The sequence below is a fragment of the Oncorhynchus gorbuscha genome, linkage group LG09 (assembly GCF_021184085.1).
Source record: "Oncorhynchus gorbuscha isolate QuinsamMale2020 ecotype Even-year linkage group LG09, OgorEven_v1.0, whole genome shotgun sequence".
Taxonomy (NCBI): Eukaryota; Metazoa; Chordata; class Actinopteri; order Salmoniformes; family Salmonidae; genus Oncorhynchus; species Oncorhynchus gorbuscha.
The window spans coordinates 50389436-50415125 of record NC_060181.1 but is presented as its reverse complement, the minus strand read 5'-3'; the positions used below and the strand labels follow the sequence as shown (position 1 = coordinate 50415125).

Sequence of the window (25690 nt, the reverse complement as noted above, 5' to 3'; positions counted from 1 at the left end):
GGCATGTCCGTGTCATCTCGAATGGCAGGAGCGTAGACTCGGGACAGGGCATCCGGTTTGAGATTCTTCGACCCGGGCCGACAGGTGAGGATAAACTGGAATCGATTGAAGAAAAGAGACCATCTAGCTTGTCTAGAGTTCAACCGCTTCGCCTGCTGGATATACTCCAGATTTTTGTGGTCCGTAAGCACTTGAAACGGGTGAGAAGCCCCCTCGAGCCAGTGTCTCCATTCCTTCAATGCCATCTTAACCGCTAGGAGTTCACGATCCCCCACATCGTAGTTCTTCTCAGCCGGGGTAAGCCGGTGTGAGAAGAAAGCGCACAGATGAAGCTTCTTGTCTTCACCCATCTGAGACAGGACACCTCCAACACCAACCTCTGAGGCGTCTACCTCCACCACAAACGGTTCATCCGTAGTCGGTAGTATCAGGATGGGAGCAGAGAGGACGCGCTGCTTGAGTCCTTGGAAGGCCGTCTCAGCTTCTCTTCCCCACAAAAACCTTGCATTGTCACCCTTGGTTAAAGCTGAGAGAGGGGCTGCCACCAAGCTGAAGTTCTTGATGAACTTGCGGTAAAAGTTAGTGAAGCCCAGGAAACGCTGAACTTCCTTAACGGATTTGGGGGTGGGCCAATCCGCTACTGCCCCTACCTTCCTGGGGTCCATTTGGACTCGACCGGGTTCCACTACAAATCCCAGGAATTGTACTCGGGATGAATGGAATTCACATTTTTCCGGCTTAACGTACAGATGGCTGTCTAGGAGGCGTTTGAGTACTTGACTGACATGCTTTGTGTGTTCTTGAAGAGAGCTCGAAAAGATGAGGATGTCATCCAAGTAAACAAACACAAATATGTTAAGCATATCCCTAAGCACATCGTTTATGAGCGCTTGGAACACCGCTGGGGCGTTGGTCAGGCCGAAGGGCATCACCAAGTATTCATAGTGACCAGTAGGCGTGTTGAAAGCGGTCTTCCACTCGTCACCAGGTCTGATCCGCACAAAATGGTATGCGTTCCGCAGGTCAAGCTTAGTGAAAACAACTGCTTCCTGGAGCAGCTCGAAGGCTGTGGCCATAAGGGGTAGCGGGTAACGGTTACGGACGGTTATGGCATTGAGTCCCCGGTAGTCGATGCAAGGACGTAATCCACCCTCTTTCTTGGCCACAAAGAAAAACCCTGCTTCCGCCGGGGTGGTGGATGGATGCATGAGGCCTGCTTCCAGAGCGTCCTTGATGTAGGTATCCATAGCAGCTCGTTCGGGTGGAGATAGGGAAAAGATCCGACCCCTGGGGGGGCAAGTGCCCGGAAACAGTTCGATGGGGCAATCATAAGGTCTATGGGGTGGTAGCATGGTGGCCCTCTGTTTGCTAAATACCAGTTTGAGGTCATGGTAACACTCGGGAACTCGGGTCAGGTCGATGGATTCTAAAGACTCGGGAGTAGAACTCGGGGAATTCGGGTAAATACAAGTAGCTTGGCACGTAGGACCCCACTGCTTGATAGTGCCCACAGACCAGTCGATGTGAGGGTTATGGCTGTGAAGCCAGGGGTATCCAAGGACGAGAGGGAACTCGGAACAGGAGATCAAATGAAAGTTCATCAATTCCTGGTGTTGTGAAACTGAAAGTCGCAAGGAGGTAGTGACATGAGTGACAAGTCCAGATCCCAAAGGGCTTCCATCCAATGTAGTAACCCTCATGGGGTCACTTAGAGGTTCAGAGGGAACGCCATTCCCCTTCGCCCAGACACCATCCATGAAGTTACCTGCGGCTCCAGAGTCTACCAAGGCTTGAAGGTGAAGCTTGTGGTTGTCCCAGGAAAGGGTGACTGGAATGAGCAGACGGGAGTTGGACGGATGGGAGGAGGTTATGTTTCCCGTTACAGTTCCCCCCGGTCTGTACGGGACAGAGCGTTTCCCTGGAGCCCGGGACACGTGGAACGGAAATGGCACGGTTTGCCCCAATATAGACAGCGTCGCTCCCTCATCCAGCGGTCTCTCTCAGCCTGGGAGATGCGTCCAATCTGCATGGGTTTTGGTGGAGCCAGCGAGGATAAAGTGGGGACTCGGAGCTGGGACTGATAGGGGATAGAGGTCTACGGTTGAGTTCTCTCGCTCTCAGACGCTGGTCAATGCGTGAGGCCAACTTGATCAGGGACTCGAGATTGTCTGGTGGTTCCCGAGTGGCCAGTTCATCTTGGATAGTGTCGGAAAGGCCTTTCAGAAAGCACACCGTGAGCGCCTCGTTGTTCCAGCCACTCGCTGCTGCCACCGTGCGGAACTGGATGGCATAGTCCGTCACGCTGCGCCGACCTTGGAGGAGAGTCAGGAGCTGTTTGGCTGAGTCAGGACCACTGCTTGGGCCTTGAAACACTCGTTTGAATTCCTCAGCAAAGGCAGAGTAGCTGGCACAGCAGGAACTATGGGCATCCCACACAGCAGTAGCCCAGGCCAGGGCTTTTTCCGACAGCAGGGTGATGATATATGCGATCTTAGACCGGTCGGTGGGGAACGACGAGGGTTGCAGCTCGAAGGAGAGAGAACATTGGGTGAGAAACCCTTTACAAGCACGTGGATCACCTGAGAACCGTTGGGGAGGTGGAAGACGAGGTTCAGCCAGAGGGTTAACTGCCATGGGTACGTGAATCTGAGGTACTGGGACGGGAACTGTTGCCGGGTTAAGTCGATCAGATATCTGCTTTATGGAAGTCAGCATCTCCGACAGAAGATGAGAATGTCTAGCCATTAAGGCCTCTTGCTGAACCAGGGCAGCTTCGTGGCGTTGGACAGTCTCCTGGTGGTGGGACAGCATGGCAACAAGGTCCTGGGAACTGGCTGCCTCTGGGTTCATTATGGGCTCTGTGTTTCTGTCAGGACCCGGTTACGAACCTGGGTCTCCGGAGTGAGAAACAGTCACTTAACCAACTGAGCCACGAATAGTCGGCAGAACCCAGAAGATGAGGCAGACACAGCAGTACTTGAGACTGTGTATTTAATGAAGTAAAAAGTGAAGTTCTTCAGGAAAACATGTAACTCCACAACCTCAAAAGGAATTCCACAAGAACAAAGGTAATCCTCCAATACAAAAAAGGTAAATCCACAAGGTGGAAGGTAAAGCACAAAAAGCCTCAAAAGATACTCAAAAACAAACAAACAAGAACAAAAAACAGAATTCCACAAGAGAGTCCACCGGGATCAACAAGAGTTCACAGAGTACTAGGACTGGGTGCTAACATACAAACACAGAGCAAAGAACTGAGGAAAACAAAGGGTTTAAATACAATCAGGGGAAACGAGGCACAGGTGCAAATAATAATGGGGATCAAGGGAAAACAAAAGGTCAAAAGGCACAATGGGGGCATCTAGTGACCAAAAACCGGAACAACCCTGGTCAAATCCTGACAGTTACCTAATGAGATAATATCAAAATGAAGACTCAATTCTCTCCATTTACTCTATTCTATTTTTCACATGTTCCATCCTACATGGGTGAGTGAGTGAATTGAGAAGGGCTCTGAGCATTTTACACAAATTAATGTTAGTTGAGGAGCTCGCTATCATCTCACTTATACTCATTGTTTGCTGAAGTATTGGTCTAGTCACTAATTATTTACAGTTGAATTCAGAAGTTTACATACACTTAGGTTGGAGTCATTAAAACTCGTTTTCAACCACTCCACAAATTTCTTGTTAACAATCAATAGTTTTGGAAGGTCGGTTAGGACATCTACTTTGTGCAGGACACAAGTCATATTTCCAACAATTGTTTACAGACAGATTATTTCACTTATAATTCCCTCAATCACAATTCCAGTGGGTCAGAGGTTTACATACATTAAGTTGACTGTGCCTTTAAACAGCTTGGAAAATTCCAGAAAATATGTAATGGCTTTAGAAGCTTCTGATAGGCTAATTCACATCGTTTAAATCAATTTGAGGTGTACCTGTGGATGTAATTCAAGGCCTGCATTTAAACTCAGTGCCTATGTGCTTGACATCATGGGAAAATCAAAAGAAATCAGCCAAGACCTCAGAAAGACAATTGTAGACCTCCACAATCTGGTTCATCCTTGGGAGCAATTTTCAAATGCCTGAAGATACCACGTTCATCTGTACAAATAATAAAACACACGTATAAACACCATGGGACCACGCAGCCGTTATTACCACTCAGGAAGGAGACGCGTCTGTCTCCTGGAGATGAACATACTTTGGTGCAAAAAGTGGAAATCAATCCCAGAACAACAGCAAAGGACCCTGTGAAGATTCTGGAGGAAACAGGCACAAAAGTATCTATATCCACAGTAAAATGAGTCCTATATCGACATAACCTGAAAAGCCGCTCAGCAAGGAAGAAGCCACTGCTCCAAAGCCGCCATAAAAAAGGCAGACAACGGTTTGCAACTGCACATGGGGACAAAGATCGTACTTTTGGGAGAAATGTCCTCTGTTCTGATTTTAAAAAATGGAACTGTTTGGCCATAATGACCATTGTTATGTTTGAAGGAAAAGGGGGGACGCTTGCAAGCCGAAGAACACCATCCCGACCGTGAAGCATGGGGGTGGCAGCATCATGCTGTGGGGGTGCTTTGCTGCAGGAGGGACTGGTGAACTTCACAAAATAGATGGCTTGGTCGCAAATGGGTCTTCCAAATCAACAATGACCCCAAGCATACTTCCAAAGTTGTGGCAAAATAGCTTAAGGACAACAATTTCAAGGTATTGGAGTGGCCATCACAAAGCCCTGATCTCAATCCTATAGAACATTTGTGGGCAGAACTGAAAAAGTGTGCGAGCAAGGAGGACAAGTTAAACATTTTAAAGGCAATGCTACCAAATACTAATTGAGTGTATGTAAACTTCTGACCCACTGGGAATGTGATGAAAGAAATAAAAGCTGAAATAAATCATTCTCTCTACAATTATTCTGACATTTCACATTCTTAAAATAAAGTGGTGATCGTAACTGAATTTTTACATGGTTTAAATGTCAGGAATGGTGAAAAACTGAGTTTAAATGTATTTGGCTAAGGTGTATGTAAACGTCCGACTTCAACGGTAGGTGCCTTTTTGTTCCATTTTAAAGAATTATTAGACAATTAACTAATTGATTGTCTAAAAGCACACATGAATAACAGTGATACTGTACTTAACAAATTATTGTAAAAAATGTTGATCATCACACATTTATTTGAATTGATAGTTTTGTCAACTCTGAAAAATAGCACAATATAGTACGACATAATAATAATTGCACAACAATTAAACAAAATGGGAGTAGACAGACAATTTCAAAATGTATATTTTTTTAGTCCAGTTCCCGAGTGTCGCAACGGTCTAAGACATAGCATCTCAGTGCTTGAGGCGTCACTACAGACACCCTGGTTCAAATCCAGACTGTATCACAACTGGCTGTGACTCAGAGTCCCACAGGGCTACGCACAACTGGTCCAGTGTCGTCCAGGATTGGCTGGTGTAGGCCGTCATTGTAAATAACAATTTGTTCTTAACTGACATTGCTAGTTAAATTAAATAAAGAAATCAAACGCTCTGTCGCAGCTGGCTGCAACCGGGAGATGGCACACAACTGGCCCAGAGTCATCCGGGTTAGGGGAGGGTTTGGCCGGCAGGGATGTCCTTGTCCCATCGTGCTCCAGCCACTCCTGAGGTGGGCCAGGTGCATGCATGCTGACACAGTCGCAAGGTGTACAGCGTTTCCTCTGACACTTTGGTTCAGCTGGTTTCCGGGTTAAGCGGGCATTGTGTCAAGAAGCAGTGCGGCTTGGCTGGATTGTGTTTCAGAGAACGCACAGCTCTCGACCTTCCCGAGTCCGCACGGGAGCGGCAGCGATGGGACAAGACTGTAACTACCAATTGGATACCACAAAAAGGGATACAAATGATTTATTGTTAACCATATTTGTGTAAGAACTTGTTCCTTTTGATGTTTACATTTTTTGCAAAGAGAAAAATAGCACTATATTGGTGAAGACATACTGTATATTGGTGTAGCTTCACTTTAACTCTAAAAGATCCACGTTGCTGTTTTCTTGGCCAACATTGCCCTCATGTGGGTAAACTATGGGGTGCACTAAATGCCTCACTACACAACAAAACAGGTCCATGTGTCTATCTATACTGCTCAAAAAAATAAAGGGAACACTAAAATAACACATCCTAGACCTGAATGAATGAAATATTCTTATTAAATACTTTTTTCTTTCCATAGTTGAATGTGCTGACAACAAAATCACACAAAAATTATCAATAGAAATCAAATTTATCAACCCATGGAGGTCTGGATTTGGAGTGACACTCAAAATTAAAGTAGAAAACCACACTACAGGCTGATCCAACTTTGATGTAATGTCCTTAAAACAAGTCAAAATGAGGCTCAGTAGTGTGTTTGGCCTCCACGTGCCTGTATGACTTCCCTACAACGCCTGGACATGCTCCTGATGAGGTGGCGGATGGTCTCCTCCCAGACCTGGACTAAAGCATCCATCAACTCCTGGAAATTCTGTGGTGCAACGTGGCGTTGGTGAATGGTGTCCCAGATGTGCTCAATTGGATTCAGGTCTGGGGAACGGGCGGGCCAGTCCATAGCATCAATGCCTTCCTCTTGTAGGAACTACTGACACACTCCAGTCACCTCATGTGACTGGAGTGTCTAGCATTGTCTTGCATTATAAGGAACCCAGGGTCAACCGCACCAGCATATGGTCTCACAAGGGGTCTGAGGATCTCATCTCGGTACCTAATGGTAGTCAGGCTACCTGTGGCGAGCACATGGAGGGCTGTGCGGCCCCCTAAAGAAATGCCACCCCACACCATGACTAACCCACCGCCAAACCAGTCATGCTGGAGGATGTTGCAGACAGCAAAATGTTCTCCACGTTCTCCAGACTCGGTCAACTCTGTCACATGTGCTCAGTGTGAACCTGCTTTCATCTGTGAAGAGCACAGGGCGCCAGTGGCAAATTTGCAATCTTGGTGTTCTCTGGCAAATGCCAAACGTCCTGTACGGTGTTGGGCTGTAAGCACAACCCCCACCTGTGGACGTCGGGCCCTCATACCACCCTCATGGATTCTGTTTCTGACCGTTTGAGCAGACACATGCACATTTGTGGCCTGCTGGAGGTTATTTTGCAGGGCTCTGGCAGTGCTCCTCCTGCTCCTCCTTGCACAAAGGCGGAGGTATCGGTCCTGCTTCTGGGTTGTTGCCCTCCTACGGCCTCCTCCACGTCTCCTGATGTATTGGCCTGTCTCCTGGTAGCGCCTCCATGCTCTGGACACTACACTGACAGACACAGCATACCTTCTTGCCACAGCTCGCATTGATGTTCCATCCTGGATGAGCTGCACCACCTGAGCAACTTTTGTGGGTTGTAGACTCCGTCTCATGCTACCACTAGAGTGAAAGCACCACCAGCATTCAAAAGTGACCAAACCATCAGCCAGGAAGCATAGGAACTGAGAAGTGGTCTGTGGTTGCCACCTGCAGAACCACTCCTTTATTGGGGGTGTCTTGCTAATTGCCTATAATTTCCACCTGTTGTCTATTCCATTTGCACAACAGCATGTGAAATGTATTGTCAATCAGTGTTGCTTCCTGAGTGGACAGTTTGATTTCACAGAAGTGTGATTGACTTAGAGTTACATTATGTTGTTTAAGTGTTCCCTTTATCTTTTGAGCAGTGTATATACCTTAGGAATACCATACTTGATATGGTGTACTTTAAGTACACCAAGTAAATATCAGAAAATAAAGTGTGAAATGTCATAAAAGTCCACACAAAAGTAAGTACCAATCAAAAGTTTGGACACACCTACCCATTCAAGAGATTTTATTTATTTATTACTATTTATACATTGTGGAATAATAGTGACATCAACGTTATGAAATAACACATATGGTATCATGTAGTAAACAAAACGTGTCAAACAAATCAAAATATACTTTCTTCAAAAGTAGCCACCCTTTGTCTTGATGGCAGTTTTGCACACTCTTGGCACACTCTCAACCAGCTTCACCTGGAATGCTTTTCCAACAGTCTTGAAGGAGTTCCCACATATGCTGTCACTTGTTGGTTGCATTTCCTTCACTCTGTGGTCCAACTCTTCCCAAATGATCTCAATTGGGTTGAGGTCGGATGATTGTGGAGGCCAGGTCATCTGATGCAGCACTACATCACTCTCCGTCTTGGTCAAATAGCCTTTACACAGCCTGGAGGTGTGTTTTGGGTCATTGTCCTTTTAAAAAAACAAATGATAGTCCCACTAAGTGCAAATCAGATGGGATTGAGTATCACTGCAGAATGCTGTGGTAGCCATGCTGGTTAAAGTGTGCCTTGAATTCTAAATAAATCACTGACAGTGTCACCAGCAAAGCACCCCCACATCATCACACCTCCTACTCCATGCTTCAAGGTGGGAACCACACATGCAGAGATTATTCGTTCACTGACTCTGCGTCTCACAAACACATGGAGGTTGGACACAAAAATCTAAAATTTGGACTCTTCAGACCAAAGGACAGATTTCCACCGGTCTAATGTCCATTGTTCATGTTTCTTGGCTCAAACAAGTCTCTCCTTCTTATTGGTGTCCTTTAGTAGTGGTTTCTTTTCAGCAATTTGATCATGAAGGCTTGATTCGTGCAGTCTCCTCTGAACAGTAGATGTTGAGATGTGTCTGTTACTTGAACTCTGAAGTATTTATTTGGGCTGCAATTTCTGAGGCTGGAACTTATCCTATGCAGCAGAAGTAACTCTGGGTCTTCCATTCTTGTGGCGGTCCTCATGAGAGCCAGTTTCATCATAGCCCCTGATGGTTTTTGCTACTGCACATTCAAAATTCTTGACATTTTCTTGACATTTTCTGGATTGACTGACCTTCAAGTAATGATGGGCTGTCATTTATCTTTGCTTATTTGAGTTGTTCTTGACATAATATGGTCTTTGTCTTTTACCAAATAGGGCTAGCTTCTGTATACCAGACACAATAAGGAAATAAATTCCACAAATTAACTTTTAACAAGGCACACCTGTTAAAATTGAAATGCATTCCTTGTGTTTTATTTCATAGTTTAATGTCTTTTCTACAATTGTCAAAATAATGAAAAACCTTGGAACGTGTCGGTGTGTCCAAACCCTTTGACTGGTACTGTATGTATATACACATACAGACTGAACAAAAATATAAACGCAACATCTAAAGTGTGGGTCCCATGTTTCATGAGCTGAAATAAAATATCCCAGAAATGTTCTATGGGCACAAAACGCTTATTTCGCTCAGATTTTGTGCACAAATTTGGTTACAACCCTGTTAGTGAGCATTTCTCCTTTGCCAAGATATCCATCCACCTGACAGGTGTGGCATATCAAGAAGCTGATTAAACAGCCTGTGCTATGGACAATAAAAGGAAACACTAAAATGTGCAGTTGTCGCACAACTCAGTTGGCATGATGACTGCAAGAATGTCCATCAGAGCTGTTGCCAGATAATTGAATGTTAATGTCTCTATCATAAGCCGCCTCCGGCGTTTCCAACCGGCCTCACAGTCGTAGACCATCTGCAACCAAGCCAGCCAAGGATCTACACTTCTTACCTGCGGGATCGTCTGCGACCAACCACCCGGACAGCTGATAAACTGTGGGTTTGCACAACCAAACAATTTATGCACAAACTGTCAGAAACCACCGCCAGGAAGCTCATCTGCATGAAGTTTTGAACAGAGTGCAGTTCGGCATTGTAACAGACTTCAGTGGGCAGTGAAAGTTTCAATCAATAAACCTATCATCAAGACCTATCTCATATCAAATCGTATTGGTCACATACAAGTGTTTAGCAGATGTTATTGCGTGTGTAGCGAAATGGTTGAATTTCTAGCTCCGACAGTGCAGCAATATCTAACAATTTCACATATACCCAATACACACAAAAAAGGAAAGGAATGGAATTAAGAATATCTAAATATATGGATTAGCAATGTCAGAGCAGCATAGACTAAGATACAGTATATACATATATGAGTAATGCAAAATATTGTGAGCGTACCAAGTAATTAGGCGTCACTCTAAAGCGGGAAGGTGGAATAAACGAGTCAGGAGTAGGTTTTTCTGATTGAACACGGTTCTGAGGGTATTTTGTCAACAAAAACATTAACATAATCAATGAAAAATCTTCCAAGGAAAAAACACACATCTTCTCCAGATGAAACAAGAACACAATAGGATAATCTTTAAACTACAACAAACATAAATCACAGGTTTGTCACCGTCTTCGTGGTTCTTTCAGCACAGCTTCTCTCTCTCTCAGTGGCCATCTTCCAGAGATAGTTTTCTCCCTCTCTGCTGGTTCCATTCTCTCTTTTATAGGGGAAGGAGAGTATCTCATTAGTACCGTCAGCTGTGCTTAATTGACTCTGGTTACCTTGTCTCCCATGCTTTGTTGGGCTACTATCCATGAGCCCAGTCTGCCCTCTAGTGGTCCTTCCACAATATGTAAACATTATTAAAGTGTCTAGTATTCCATTTCTTAAAGTGGCCAGTGATTTCGGGTCTATGTAGATAGGCAGCAGCTTCTAATGTGCTAGTGATGGCTATTTAACAGTCTGATGGCCTTGAGATAGAAGCCTCTCGGTCCCATCTTTATGCACCTGTAATGACCTCACCTTCTGGATGATAAGCGGTGTGAACAGGCAGTGGCTGGGGTGGTCCTTGAACTTTTTGGCCATCCTGTGACATCGGGTGCTCTAGGTGTTCTGGAAGGTAGGCAGTTTACCCCAGGTGATGCGTTGGGCAGACTGCACCACCCTCTGGAAAGCCCTGCGGTTGCGGGCAGTGCAGTTGCAATACCTGGCAGTGACACAAGCCCGACAGGATACTCTGAATTGTGCATCTGTAAAAGTTTGTGAGGGTTTTTAAGGTACCAAGCTAAATTCTTTCAGCCTCCTGAGGTGGAAGAGGCTCTATTGTGCCTTCTTCACCATACTGTCTGTGTGAACCATTTCAGTTTGTCAGTGATGTGTATGCTGAGGAACTTCAAGCTTTCAAACCTACCACTGTTGTCATCTGCAAATTGATGATTGAGTTAGAGGCATGCATGGCAACACTGTCATGAGTACAGCAGTGGGACTGAGCACACACAGGGCCCCAGTGTTGAGGCTCAATGAAGTGGAAGTGTTGTTTCCTACCTCACCACCTGGGTGCAGCCCGTCAGGAAGTCAAGAACCAGTTACACAGGGCAGGGTTCAGACCCAGGGCCTCGAGCTTAATGATGAGTTTGGAGGTGTTGAATGCTGAGCTATAGTCAATGAACAGCATTCTTATACAGGTATTCCTCTTGTCCAGATGAGATGGGGCAATGTGCAGTGTGACGGTGATTGCATCGTCTGTGGATCTATTGGGGTGGTAAGCAAATCGAAGTGGGTTTAGGGTGACAGGTAAGGTGGAGGTGATATGATCCTTGACTCGTCTCTCAAAGCACTTCATGATGACAGAAATGAGTTCTAGGGGGCGATAGTCATTTAGTTCAGTTAGCTTTGCTTTCTTGGGTACAGGAACAATGTTGGCCATCTTGTAGCACGTGGGGACAGCAGACTGTGATAGGGAAAGATTGAACATGTCCTTAAACACACTAGCCAGCTGGTCTGCCCATGCTGTGAGGATGTGGCTAGGGGTGCCGCCTGGGCCGGTAGCCTTGCGAAGGTTAACACGCTTAAATGTCTTACGTCGGTCACGGAGGAGAGTCCACAGTCCTTGGTAGCGGGCCACGTTGGTGGCACTGGGTTTTCCTCAAAGCGGGTGAAGGAGTTTAGCTTGTCTTAGCTCATCTTAGTTTAATCAGGTGTGAGTGCTGGGCTGGAGTAAAATCCTGCACACCATAGCTTTCTGAGACCAGGATTAGGTGATCACTGCTCTACACAGTTGCATTAACATTTAATGAAATGTTAATATTACAACATTGTTATTCAAAACACGGGGACAAATCAGATTTCAGACAAGCCCCGCAAAAGCAGAAATACTGCAAACACATGGTTACAAATAGTGTACACAGAAGAGAGAAAAAAAACAACAGCTGAATTATTTCAGACAAAATATTTATTTCATTATTGAAACAATTCAGACAGGAAAATTGTCAAACGGCAAACAACGAAGTGTTGTGGTGGTCTCAAAATGTTGGGAAAGCGGTCAGTTAATTATTGTTGGTTGTCTTTGCTGTCATCAGCTGTCATGACAGTTTTATGCTACCAGCTCTCACAGTCTCAGAATTAGAAGTCCATCCATGTTTCTCAAACGACAAATTTAGAAGTTGTTCCAACTTTTTGAAGTGATTCAGGTCAAGTTTAGATATTAACTCTGAATTGTTAAGTTCAGGCATTATCTCCAAATGGTTAAGGTTCGGGATAGGCTTACGCTCATCCATAATCCCCAACACCCTTAGTACAGCGTTTCCAAAACTCAGTCCTCGGGACAGCAGATTAAAATGATCAATGCTTGATGATTAGTTTATTATTTGAGTCAGCTGTGTAGTGCTAGGGCAAAAAAACGAAACAAGCACCCCTTTGGGGTCCCGAGGACCGAGTTGGGGAAACCCTGGCCTACCAAAACCTACTTGAAGGTAAAGGCACTCACTGTTGCCACCAGTGGCCGGTTTCCACGTCATCTCCCTGCGTCCTCAGAAATGGACAGACATCGAATACTGACTTATATCACAGGTGACCTGGCTGGCTTAATGACAGAGACTTCAAGGATTACTGTGAGATCAGAGTCAGCCGCATAGACATACCTCTGATAGAGTCTATATTGCAGTGTTTGAAAGAAATGCCTTCAATGTGGTCCATTGAAATTCACAACATTGTGGTCCATTTTTATAATGAATTAAAAGTCAAATTAAACTGTCTTGGTCATTGTGGGGAACAGTAACATGTCTCACAGCCAAGGGAGGTGGCGGCTCCGTAGTCACAGAATCTATCATCCAGAATAAATCCCTAGCCCCATTTCCACAACATTTCCTGACCCCTTTGAAGATCAACATGAAATGGATGGGTAAAAGTAATATGGAGTGAGGCCCTGTTTGAACAGTTCTAAAAAGAGTCCTTCCTTCCTACCTTTCTTGAAGTAATCATTGATCTGACATGACAGGATGGCTGTAAGCAGTTTGCGATCAGTGAATCTTTAGTATTTAAACAGGGCCTCAGTGTCTAGTGGTTGGGGCAAGAGTTTGATTCTAGACTGGGGAGGCATTTCATTGATTTATATTCTTTATTGGTTTCAAGGTTGTTTGTCTCCAAGTCACTCAGTGACACACAGGATGGCATCCAGGAGGTTGTGTGTGTGTTTGACTTGTGCTGCGGTGAAGCCGTGGCTCTTCAGTAGGAGGCTGTATTCGGAGGCACTCCTTTGTCTCCCCTCAGTCATACTGAGGGCTTGAAGTAGGCCTCTGCTCGGGCCCTTCCTGTCCTCATCCAAAAAGATCTCACTCACCAGCACGCAGCAGCCTGGGACGGAGATGGCGTACACAGGATGTATGCATACATATTTAACGTTGTGTATACAAACAGTATTTACATTAGCATGTGAAAGTCACATTCATAATATGCAATAAAGGCATTTTGAACTACGATACACATAAATTGGACTAGTCAATTGGTCGTTTTTTTAATAAAGGCAATAATGTAGTATTTCTTAAAAGCAGAAACAGTCAGGTACCTAGGCTAGTCAATGATGTGTGCCCTCTGCTTTTCACTTTTGATTTGAAGAGTTTAACATGCAACTTGCACACTGTTAAAACACTACGCTGTTATAACCTTGTGGTTCATTCCGTTTAGGCTTGAGCCAACTCCTCTGTGTTCATTCAAGTTCATTAGAACTTATTTAATCTGCCTAATAAACTTTTGCTTTTTGCACACTTTGGTGGGGGCAACATAACAGAACAAATCATCACGTGACTCAAAGTTTACTTTGACATGATGGTTGTTATTACCAATATTTGCGTATATGAAAGCATTTACAACGCAAATGTCACGATCTATTTCACCGACTAAAATGTCAACACTAGGACATTTTATCGAAAAGTTTTCTGTTTTTATCAGGCCTGTCGTGAGTTTTTTTTATGGGTCAGGTAATTCATCCACATAAAATTGTTGGATGGAAATGTTAATTCTGTTGCTAAATGTATGAGTGATGTATGGCATGACAACAACAGATGAGTTGGCTTTGGCAAATACAGCATGGGACCAGGCTAACTCTTTACACAAGCACAAGTGATCCACAAAAAAATGTCTAGCCAATGTGTGAATCATTATTCTTATCAGGGTCAGAAATCAGAATCCCAAAATAATATATTGTTTTTCACTCTTACCAGGATTGCATGCTTTCGCAATTTTACTCAGCAAAATGTGTACTTTCTCATCCGACCAGTCGTGGAGAATTCTTGCCAATATGTATACGTCTGCCTTGGGAAGCTCATCTTTGAAGAAATCTCCTGTTCAGACATTAAAAAGAAAAACCATTCATTACATTTTACATGTACCCTGACAGAAAACAAATTAATGATCAAAATGGCACTTATTGCTAAATGGTTCAAATTAAATAAAAAAACTTTTTTATTATGAACACAACAAATACAAAAAAACAGAAATATACAAACAAGAGTACATAAACCTACCAGACAGGGGTATTACATATCAAGATTCATTTTTAATTTGTTAAATATTTTTATGGTGCGTATTGCTTTTTGGTTTTTACATTTACTGATAGAATTTAAATATGATTTTGAAATTATCTTAAATAATGTGAAGAGGTGTTTGTTCTCTGCCCACTTCATTTTATGGACAAAGAATCTTCCATGAAAGATAAACAAATTAACACTAAAAGTTGAATCAGGGTCCATATCATTTGATTCAAAGTAAAACATAATATCAGAGTCTTTCAAATTAACATTAATAGTTGTTTCTTTTAAAATAAAATCTTCTGACATAAGAGCAGTCCCAAAGTAAATGGTCAAGAGTCTCTGGGTCACAATCACAAAATACATTTGAAATCAATAGTTATTTTAAATCTGTGTATAATAAAGGTCTTTACAGGGTAGATTCTATGAATGATACTTCTTTCTTATTAGATATACAATATTTACCAGATAACAACTCAACTTTTTTTCCAGTTCACTTATCCGAGGGCTGCACTCCAGTACATTTTAGCAGAGGGAATAGTAACATATTGACATAGTTTCCTTATATACCTGTTATTACATTTATAGTTTAAAATGTAAATTCCTTCTAGTTGTATTGAGGCTACAAAATCCTCAACAGTTGCACTTGGAGTACTGTTATATTCTCCCAAAAGAAGAATAGCACCTTTAGGGACAGCTCTAACAACAATTTGATACTCCTCAGGGGTGAATGTATCATTGTGTGTTCTAATAAATTCTGGATAATCATATAGTTGTCCATCATTATGCAATAATTGTTTAACCTATGTCAATAATTGTTTAACATAATAATGTTGTCAAACCAGTTCTGGAAAAACAAAGACTTGTTTTGTATTTTATGTCTTTATTATTCCAGATTGTATACCTATGAGGGGAAAAGTGTGTTTGTACATGAGGTTCCAAGTTAGAAGTACTTGTTTATGAAAGTTTGCAAGCTTAATAGGGATTTTACCCCTATCAAAGTTGCATTTGAGTAAGAATTCAAGCCACCAATTTGTTGCAATATTAAATTAGGGATGATATTCCAGATGCAATCCTTATTTCTTAAATAGTTTTGTATCCATTTAATCTTAAATATAATATTAGAGGTTTTAAAATTCAGAGCATTCAACCCTCCCTCACATTGGGTGCTACATATTACCGCTTTCCTTAAATAATGAGGTTTATTCCACCATATGAAGTTAAATAATTTAGTATCAACCATTTTAGTTACTGACAGAGGAACATCCAAGGTAAGGGAGGTATAAACTAATCTGGACAGACCTTCAGATTGTGATAAAAGTACACATTCAGATAAAGAAAGATCTCTTAATAACCAGGAGTTAAATCACTTTCCAATTTTCTCTACAATAGGAGAGAAATTTAAGTTGGCCCTTTCTTTCTGATCTTTGCTAATTTAAGTTGGCCCTTTCTTTCTGATCTTTGCTAACTGTAATACCAAGATAAATGATCACATATTTTACAGGGATATTATATAATGAGTTTAAGTCACATCTTTTCAACACAAATAATTCACATTTCCTAATATGATCTTTCAAAAAAAATGGTGGGGTCGTGAGCCAATTGTGAACATTTTATCTCTTTGTCTTGTATCTGAATACCCCTAAAACTATCCTTATTTATATGAAGTGCCATAACATGTGTGACCAATACATTTGGTCCATTTCTAGTTGTAAAGAGAATAAATGACCCTTTCCTTCTTCATCAAGGTCCTCCATAGAGATTAGAGAAAATATTTCCTTAACAAGTTTATCTATTTCCCATAAGACTTAAATAGTTGGGCTTTCCTCCAATTATCTTGTATAATATCTTTGGCATCCATCTTAAAATGATCCTCTTCCACCAGTCTACTATTGAGTTTTCAATAACTCCGATTCGGTTTAACTTCAGATCCATTCATATTTAAAGATAAGAATATAACTTTATGATCAGTAATAATTGATGGTTCAATTGACACCTTGACTACAGAATTATCTAATGAATTAGAAATGAACCAGAAGTCAATTCTTGACCGTCTGGACATGTCCATGTTACTCCAAGTGAATTCCTTAGATCTCCAAATATCTACTAATCCAAGACCAATACATAGGTTATTAAACTCAGGATTAACTATGCTGGATCTGTTAGGAGGGGGATATCTGTCATTAGATACAGAATTAAAATCTCCACCTAAGATAATTTTGATATCCTGAAATAAGGTCATCGGTAGTAAGACTCACCACTCTGGACGTTGGGTAAATTTCAAATATATTTCAAAATTCTATGGTAACCTTTATACCAGTAATGCCTGTCCTACTAGTGACATATCTGCCTTTCTAGACTCTGTCAAAGACTGTGCAAAATTCATAGATGAAGACATCCAAAAGTCTTGTGATTAATTTATTTATATTAATGAAATTTTTAAAAATTAAATCGGCAAGTTAAACGAGAACAAATCTCTAGCAAATGATGGCATTTCGTTGGAAATTAATTTCTTTTTCAAATTCTTGAAATAATATCCTGTTGTTTTGTTTGTTGTTGGATGCATAAATATTCCCTAATAAAAACATTTCACTGTTGAAATTTACCCAACGTCCAGAGTGGTGAGTCTTAATACTGATGACCTTCCCTTTAAATGCACCTCTTAAAACTGCTACACCCACAGAGTGGTTGTTGCCATATGATAACTAGATATGGTTATCTCGTTGATTTTTCAAAAAAAAAATCAATCGGAAGAACAAGCATGAGTCTCTTGTAAAAAAGTAAAAGTCTGCATTAAACCGTTTACTCAGCCTTACGCTTGAGTAAATTTCGAATACCCCTGACATTAATTGAACAAAGAGATAAAGACAAACTTCAACCAACAACCTTGTTATGCTAATATAAGCTTTTCCTAAGGATATGTAACTCAAAAGGATTTCCATCCCATTATTTAACCTCTACAACAAAAAACAAATATTGGTCATAAAGTTACCAAAGTATTCTTACTCCCACAAGGGGGAGACATTGTGTAGATTTTACAATAAGCAGTTATTCACCTATAGTTAGTGTTTAGCTTACCAGTTCTCAGGTCAGCCTATTCTCATTCAAGTGTTTGTGTACATTTTTATAATAAAAGGCTACTTTCCACCTGGTAATCGTTTTTTTGACCTGACAGTTCTGTCCGAGTTAGACTCTGGCTCTCACTCAAATGTTCTGATTTGGCCGCATTTCTTTCCCATCGATGATCACTCTTGCACCGATAAAAATTAAGTTTTCCCTGCCTTTCGAGCTGCAGCCACCATCGTCCACAGTTTCTCTCTTGTCACTTTGTCTGCTGAGTTCAGATCCTCTGTGAACCTCAATTTTTGCTTGATGAGGAATTCACAATTCTTCGCTCGCCTCCAAAGAAGATCCCGTGTAGATCTGTTGGTGAACCGGATGATGGTCGTCCTCAGTCTCTTCTCTTGATCCTTAAGTCTTCCCAAACGATGGACGATGTCTACATATTCCTGAAGTTTGGCTTTTGATTCAGGAATGACAGCTCCACAGATGTCAACAACTCTGCATTTGATGTCCTCACCCACCTGCTCTGGAATTCCATGGAGCCTCAGGTTCCACATGCGCTGGTATCTCTCCGCCTCATTCACCTTTTTCTCGAGTTCAGCCACCTTCTTTTAATTTTCCTGGCAGATATCTTTCACTTTCTTCATGTCACTTTTGAGGGTTTTCACTTCTCCAAAGAAAGTCAACAGATCTTTTAATGGCCTCAATTTTCATCATATTCTCCCTAACCATGAGCTCCAAGCCATTTGCCCTTTCATCTATCTTTGCTGTCAGCATTACAATATTGTTTTGCATCAAGAAATGACATACCCTCTTGGCCTCATCTTTTTCCCCTGGGGCTTGACTGGAGTGCCGGAGTCGTAAGGTAAAGGCCTGAGCTGGGTACTGGAGGTGCGCAAGTTGTGAGCATTGTGGCTCACCACATTTTCATCACCCATCACCACATTTTCATCACCCATTGCAGTATTTCCCCCCAGTTACATTCTGAAGAGGAGTACCCAAGATCATACCATCTTTTGTGGTTAATTGTCCATCTGACGATCTTTCCATTTCTTTCCTTTTGGTTCTGGTCGTGGCAGTTTCCATGTACGTTCGACAAGCTCGTTCTTGAGCTAGCTAGCTTATCAGGCTATCTAGTGTTGTTGCAAACTTTGTTTTAGAGGTGAATAACTTGCAGAAAGTAATCAATTACTTGGGTAAATAAACTAAACCATATTCATAGAGTTTTATGACCGTAGAAACAATCCAAAACAAATTATCTGCACTGACCGCCGTCTTGCGCACCCAACGTAAAATGTTATTGTGTATCTACAGACCACATTACCCATGATGATAACAGTACTCTAAAATCCATTCCACCCGCTGTAAGTCATTAAACAAACCTGCTACAAACGATACTCTGTCATCTGCGTCATGTGGCCGGAAGTGACCGCTCATCTCAATGACTTCGGGTAAGTCGAACATTGTCACAGACAACCCCGGGTGTGCTTTGGCAAACTCATACGCCATGGCCCCAGTGCATCCTAGGTGAAGGAAAAAAACACTGATGATTGGTATGGATTGATTCTGATAGGCTACACCCGATTCCCTATTTAAGGGCATACTTCTAGCCAGAGGCTTTCTAATGTGAATCACATTGAAGATAATAACGGAAGGGCCATTTGAGATTTTACTACAATATTGTAGAAACACAATGTGATGGCCATTTTAAATGGAATTGAGGTTCAGGTTACTATGACCTCACCTCCCAGGTCGCAGGCCGTCTTATATTTGGAGAGGTCAAAGGCCGTCGCCACGTCTCTACCAGAAACCTTTGCGATGCTGTGCATGGCCTTCATGAATCGCAGCTTCACTTCATGTCTGCTGTAGTAGGAATCCTATAACAACGAACAACAAGGACGAAAACAAAAACAGTTACCACTCCAATACTCAGTTCTACAGTGAGAAAACAAAACATTAGGAACACTTTCCTAATATTGAGTTGCACCCCCTTTTGCCCTCATAACAGCCTCAATTTGCCAGGGCATGGACTCTACAAGGTGTTGAAAGCATTCCACAGGGATGCTGGCCCATGTTGACTACAATGCTTCCCACAGTTGGCTGGATGTCCTTTGGGTGGTGGACCCTTCTTGATACACAGGAAACTGTTGAGCGTGAAAATCCCAGCAGCGTTACAGTTCTTGACACAAACCGGTGCACCTGACACCTACTACCATACCCCATTCAAAGGCACTTAAATATTTTGTCATGTCCAGTCACCATCTGATGGCACACATACACAATCCATGTTTCAATTGTCTCAAGGCTTGAAAATCCTTCTTTAAACGGTCTCCTCCCCTTCATCTACAAGGATGAAGTGGATTCAACAAATGACATCAATAAGTGATCATAGCTTTCACCTGGATTCACTTGGTCAGTCTATGTCATGGAAAGAGTAGGTGTTCTTAATGTTTGTTTATTCAATTGTTTACTTATAAACAATAATACAAAACCATTCTATCTAGTGTTAACTGGAGAGCTGCATTGACTGTACATTTTAATCCCAGTTTAGTGCCTTCACACCTGATACAACTAATCAACACGTCTCCCACACCTTGACTAGCTGATTCTGCTAAGCTTGAACAAAAAGCTGCCCAGGAACAAGACTGATCTGTTGAATAATTACCAAGGTAACTGGAATGTGACATGAAACTTGAGATTGTTATTACCTGGAAAAGGTTAGAGGTTTTCCCGAAGGCCTTCTCGTGCTGGTTGGTACCCTCCCTCACAGCAGTCTCCAGGTGGGTGAATAGAGGCCACACCAGTTCGTTACAGTGCTGGATGTACCCCTCCAGAGAGAGGGGACCGTCCGACAGCAGGAAATGCCTGGACATCGCTGTGTTTGTGTACTCTAGGGAGAAATTGGCATGTCAGAAGGCATGTCATAAATCACTCCTTGACACACACAACTTAGACGCCATGAACATTCTAGACATGAACAATGTCTAGAAAAAAGAAAGAATGTGTCTAACAAAAGGAAACAAATTATAGAGGGAGACAATGTGAGAAATTGAGACAGTATACCTTTTCCCGATCTTTGCAGGAGTCCCAGAGAGACGCAGGCCTCCAGCAGGCGTTCGGTCCCCTTAATAGATGCTTTGATCTCCTGGGCCACATCCTCAGCCTGCAGCTCCCCTGTCTTACTGCTCCTTAACACGTCAAACACACGCAGCTTGGATGCTGTGAACAACACCTAGGATGCAAAACAAAGGGAAAACGTTCAATGCGAGACTAGAGAAAGAAGAGGAGTAATAGAAAATTCCAATTCATGTTTTAACCTACCTCAAGCAAAAGTAGTTTGATTAATAAGCCTAAAATTAAACTTCCTGCAACCTCAGCTTGAACATGACTACATGAACGACATAAAACCTAGCTGTATGGAGAATTAAAACACAATAGCAAGGAACTCAATGTTTTGTTATAGTATATACAGTTGAAGACGGAAGTTTTGTACCTGTATCCTCAAGCATCTTCACAAGGTCCTTTGCTGTTGTTCTGGGACTGATTTACACTTTTCGCACCAAAGTACGTTCATCTCTAGGAGATTGCACTTACTGTATATAGACTTTTTTTGTTTTCTTTTTCTCTACTTTATTATTGACTGTATGTTTTGTTTATTCCATGTGTAACCCTGTTGTTGTATGTGCCGAATTGCTATGCTTTATCTTGGCCAGGTCGCAGTTGCAAAAAGCTGTTTAAAGGCATAGTCAACTTAGTGTATGTAAACTTCTGACCCACTGGAATTGTGGTACAGTGAATTATAAGTGAAATAATCTGTTTGTAAACAATTGTTAGAAAAATTACTTGTGTCATGCACAAAGTAGATGTCCTAACCGACTTGCCAAAACTATAGTTTGTTAACAAGAAATTTGTGGAGTGGTTGAAAAACGAGTTTTAATGACTCCAACCTAAGTGTATGTAAACATCCGACTTCAACTGTAAATACATATCCATCCACAGGATACCTTTGAGGCTTTAAATCCATCCATGAGCTCGATCATCTTGCTAAACTTTTCCTTGCCGTCTTCTGTCTCGTGCTCCCTCACATTCTGCATCTGAATGGTGCCCCTGCTGGTCAAGTCTGGTGCTGCAGGGTCGCTGATGCCCTGGGGCTCAGCCTCCCCGTTCTCAGAGCACTTAGACAGGTTGTTGACCAACGTCCAGGGCACCTCGCCCTCTCCACACCCACTCTCCTCCCGTTTCACCTAGATGGATGGATGAATTATAAATTATAAATGGATTCAATTCAATTAACTTTATTGTCCATGTAACACATTAAAAACAATTAATTGAAAACACCAACACTGACATATGACAAATTAAGTGTTGTGCAATAATTGCTAAGGGCAAAAGACGTATTTCAATGCATTGACATGTGTACTGACATTATGGGCTGTACTGGCTGAAGGGATGTTTTGTCCTTGGCTGTCCGGAGGGCCGTTATGGGTTGGGCTGCCTGGGGGGCTGCTGGCGACTGGCTCGGCTGGTGGGACCGTGCCGACAGGGCTGCCTTGGGGGCTGGTCTGGGTGCTGTTGTGTGTCAGACTGCCTGGGGGGCTGAAGATGAGACCCAGCTTCTTGCAGAACTGGTTGAGCGGGAAGCCCACCACATTCAGGAAGTCTCCGTGTACATACTCCACCAGCATACCACCCAGAGCCTGGATACCATAGCCACCAGCCTTGTCCCTGTGACACACACACATACAGAGAGACCCAGACGCATGCAAACACAAACAGAGACACAACAAACACACACGTCTCACATAAATTGACAGACAGTGAGACACACAGAGACAGAGAGCGATAGAGAGAGGGCCACATAGAAAGACAGGACACCAAGACACAGGGAACACACACACACAAACACACAGAGGTGACAATCATGTGACGTGTCAGGCAATACTGTGTCAGAACTGGCCACGGTACACAAGACCACACAGCAGAACATGCTTCTATGATTGAACTAAGGCTCATTGACCCTCACTTGTATCTTTCAGGCTGAAATTAGATAACAAAATCCATACCTTATCTCAATAAAGCGACACAAAATGGACTGGTTGGCTGTATCAAAGTCCACAAAACCATGGGTTCACAAGGTTTGAATTCAGGGAAGTGACCCCAATTGCCTCTGCGAGAGGTGAGGCGAGGTTCTAAACTTAGAAAAATCTATTGGCATTACACCATAGCCAGTAATGCAAACAGAAGAAGAGAGGTGAAACTCACATGGGTTCTCCGCTATTGATGTACTCCCAGAGTAAATCATCAGACAGATCTGCAAACTTCACCTTGGTCTCCTCATAGAAGTCAATAACTTGATAATCAATCTCTTCATCTGGAAAGAACGGGACCTAGTCAGTTGTAAAACTGAATGCATTCAACTGAAATGTGTCTTCCCATTTAACCTAATTCAAACCAACCATTGAAATAAATAAGCATGTACAACTTTAAAGCAGGCAACTTCCCAACCTACCCTTTTACCTATTTAATGTTTAAGGCATACCTTCTTTCTCATGGCAGAGAATGATCGCCACTCCGGTAAAAACACTGTGTTCTTTACCACTCAACCTGTTCAGAAACACAAAAACAAAGATAAAATGGGATAACTACGTTTTCCTGTTGTTATTATTCTTTTTTAAATGTACACAGAATTCTCTCAAAACCTTGAAAGCATTCGGTAGGCATCTTGCTTGTCCACTGGCTTCTCAAGAATCAGTCCATCCACTGTCTGGGAAAAGAAGACAACCAATACAGTGTAAAGGAAATAATAACCACTATGATATGAAGGATAGAAGACATTGATATAGCTGACTTTGCTTACAACAACAGTGTCTGCTCCGATCACAATGTCTGGAGTTTTCAGGTGTTTCTAGAACAAATTAAGAAACCACAGACATTCAAAAGTATATATTTGTTTCTTCAGTGAGGTAAGAATATCAACAGACAAATATGGTAATGATATTGTAATAATAATAACAGTAAGCAAAGGCTTCACTGACAAACGGCATCCTCTTGGCCACCTCCAGGGCCTTCTGCTTGGCAGTCTCCACAGCATACTCATGGGGTGTTTTGAACAGCCTCTTGTCTAACGTTTCCTTGAACCAGGATGGGACAACCTCAAATCGTAAACCCTGTGACATAAATGGAATAACAAGGCATCATCACCATCAGATAATTACATATCATTACTGTACCTTAGAGGCTCAGTTTGATTAGGCTTTAAAAAAAGTTTGCTTTCTTACTCCCTTAACGGAAGTAATCATTGAACTTTCATGACATGGATAGGTGATTGCAAATGTCCAATATTGTAGAAACCTTGCTTTCACTTATTTATCCTATCAAAGCAGAAGAGGGTAAGGAAGGAGGCCTCGGTCTTACCACATTGGTGAGTATCTCCAGCCTCCTTGGAGATGCACTAGCCAGGACGACCAGCTTACCGGTCAGCTTGGAAATGACAGGATTCATCAACACCATGGTGACCTCCTCACTGCACATATACAAGTTAAACATTAGGCTACTAGTTTGTCTCAGTCAGCTGTTTGGTGTCAGATGCCTGTGACTTTGCCTTGAAGTAGGGTACATACCATTTGCGGTCACACTTTACTGCCTACATACAATGCACGTATTCAGGTCAATATGCTTTTGTATGCTACACCCCATTGTTCTCTTGTATCAAAAATACACTGATGTGGAATTTGTGGCAAGGGATCAAAGGGCTATCCTAGAATGAACCTATACATTGATGCGAAATACCTTTCGCACATATTGGCAATATTATCTTCTGGCTGGTGTAGCTTTGTTGACAGCCCCGAAGATCGTTCTGAACGTTAAAACACATTGCACGCGGTACGGTTTTGGAAACACAAGGAACATACCTTTGATATCAGCTATACATTTTGTTTTTTAACACACGACCATTTGTCCATGTTACTGCACTTGTTTACAAAAAATACTGCTGCAACTGTGTTAAAACAGTGTACAGTATCTGTATATTTAACATTTGTGAAATTATTTTATTGCATTTGTGAAATCATGCAGAGCGTTTTATGTTTATAGAAGCATCCCGCAATTAAGAATCCATTCACGTTTAGATTGAGTGTTTTATCTGCCAGAGCCATTTCCCATTTAAAAAGAAAATGTAAGGTCACTGGACAATAAGGTCGGAGTAACGTAAGGCTCCATTTAGTGCTTTATTGGGCTATCCTAGAATAAGCCATGAATAGACCGAATTATTATGTTAGCTGAGTTAGAAGTTAGTTGACAACTTAAAAGGGAAAGGTCTGGTTAGTGTTTGTATGGATCAGTGATAATTATTGACATGGAAACAAGTAACGTTACCATGTTGCACATTTCACTGCTTAGCTTGAGAAACTCTTCCTCAGATCATGCAAGTTCAGCTATTCAGTTACGACATCTCAATCCTCAAGAAATGTTTACAACATGCAGCATACAACCTTGAGCAAAGCTGCTTTGAAGTGTAATTCAATAAATTACACTTTGAAATCTACGGCCGCTAAATGAAAAAACATTACCTGCAGATCTTCCATGCGAATGAATTCCTTGTTGCGCTTACAAGAGACAACGCATGCGCAAGCATAGCGGAAGAATAATCGAGAGATTCAGCCAATCCTATGACATCTTTTTGCGTGTCATCATAAAACGTAACAGGGGGCGTACATCAAGTAAGAGAAGAATGAATGGAGTTCAATGGATATTCATGGCAATCAACCCTCATTGCACAAACAATGCGTTAGAATATGGATTATATCATTTAGCTTTCCAAAACATTGTGCTGTCTTTGTCGGCTTGTAATGCTTTATTAATAGAACAGCCATGCACCTATGTTGAGCACCATAATGCCAGTATGCATAGCCCATGAGGCATTACAATGTACTCATCATGAAGAGTGTATTCAT

At 42.2% G+C, this 25690-nt stretch overlaps 1 protein-coding gene across 1 annotated transcript; it reads right to left on the bottom strand.

Annotated features, from left to right (window-relative positions):
* Positions 1 to 12085: 12085 nt before the first annotated feature.
* On the bottom strand, positions 12086 to 25420 carry asmtl (acetylserotonin O-methyltransferase-like). Its single transcript, XM_046362665.1, has 15 exons — positions 25307 to 25420; positions 24153 to 24261; positions 23774 to 23905; positions 23596 to 23643; positions 23438 to 23502; positions 23278 to 23342; positions 23001 to 23109; positions 22163 to 22463; positions 21743 to 21982; positions 20802 to 20970; positions 20447 to 20628; positions 19483 to 19615; positions 19121 to 19261; positions 14367 to 14489; positions 12086 to 13503 (listed from the first exon to the last, which is right to left on the bottom strand). Exons 1-15 carry the CDS (start codon positions 25369 to 25371, stop codon positions 13298 to 13300), a joined length of 2088 nt encoding a protein of 695 aa, XP_046218621.1. The 5' UTR covers positions 25372 to 25420; the 3' UTR covers positions 12086 to 13297.
* Between the last annotated feature and the right edge of the window lie 270 nt (positions 25421 to 25690).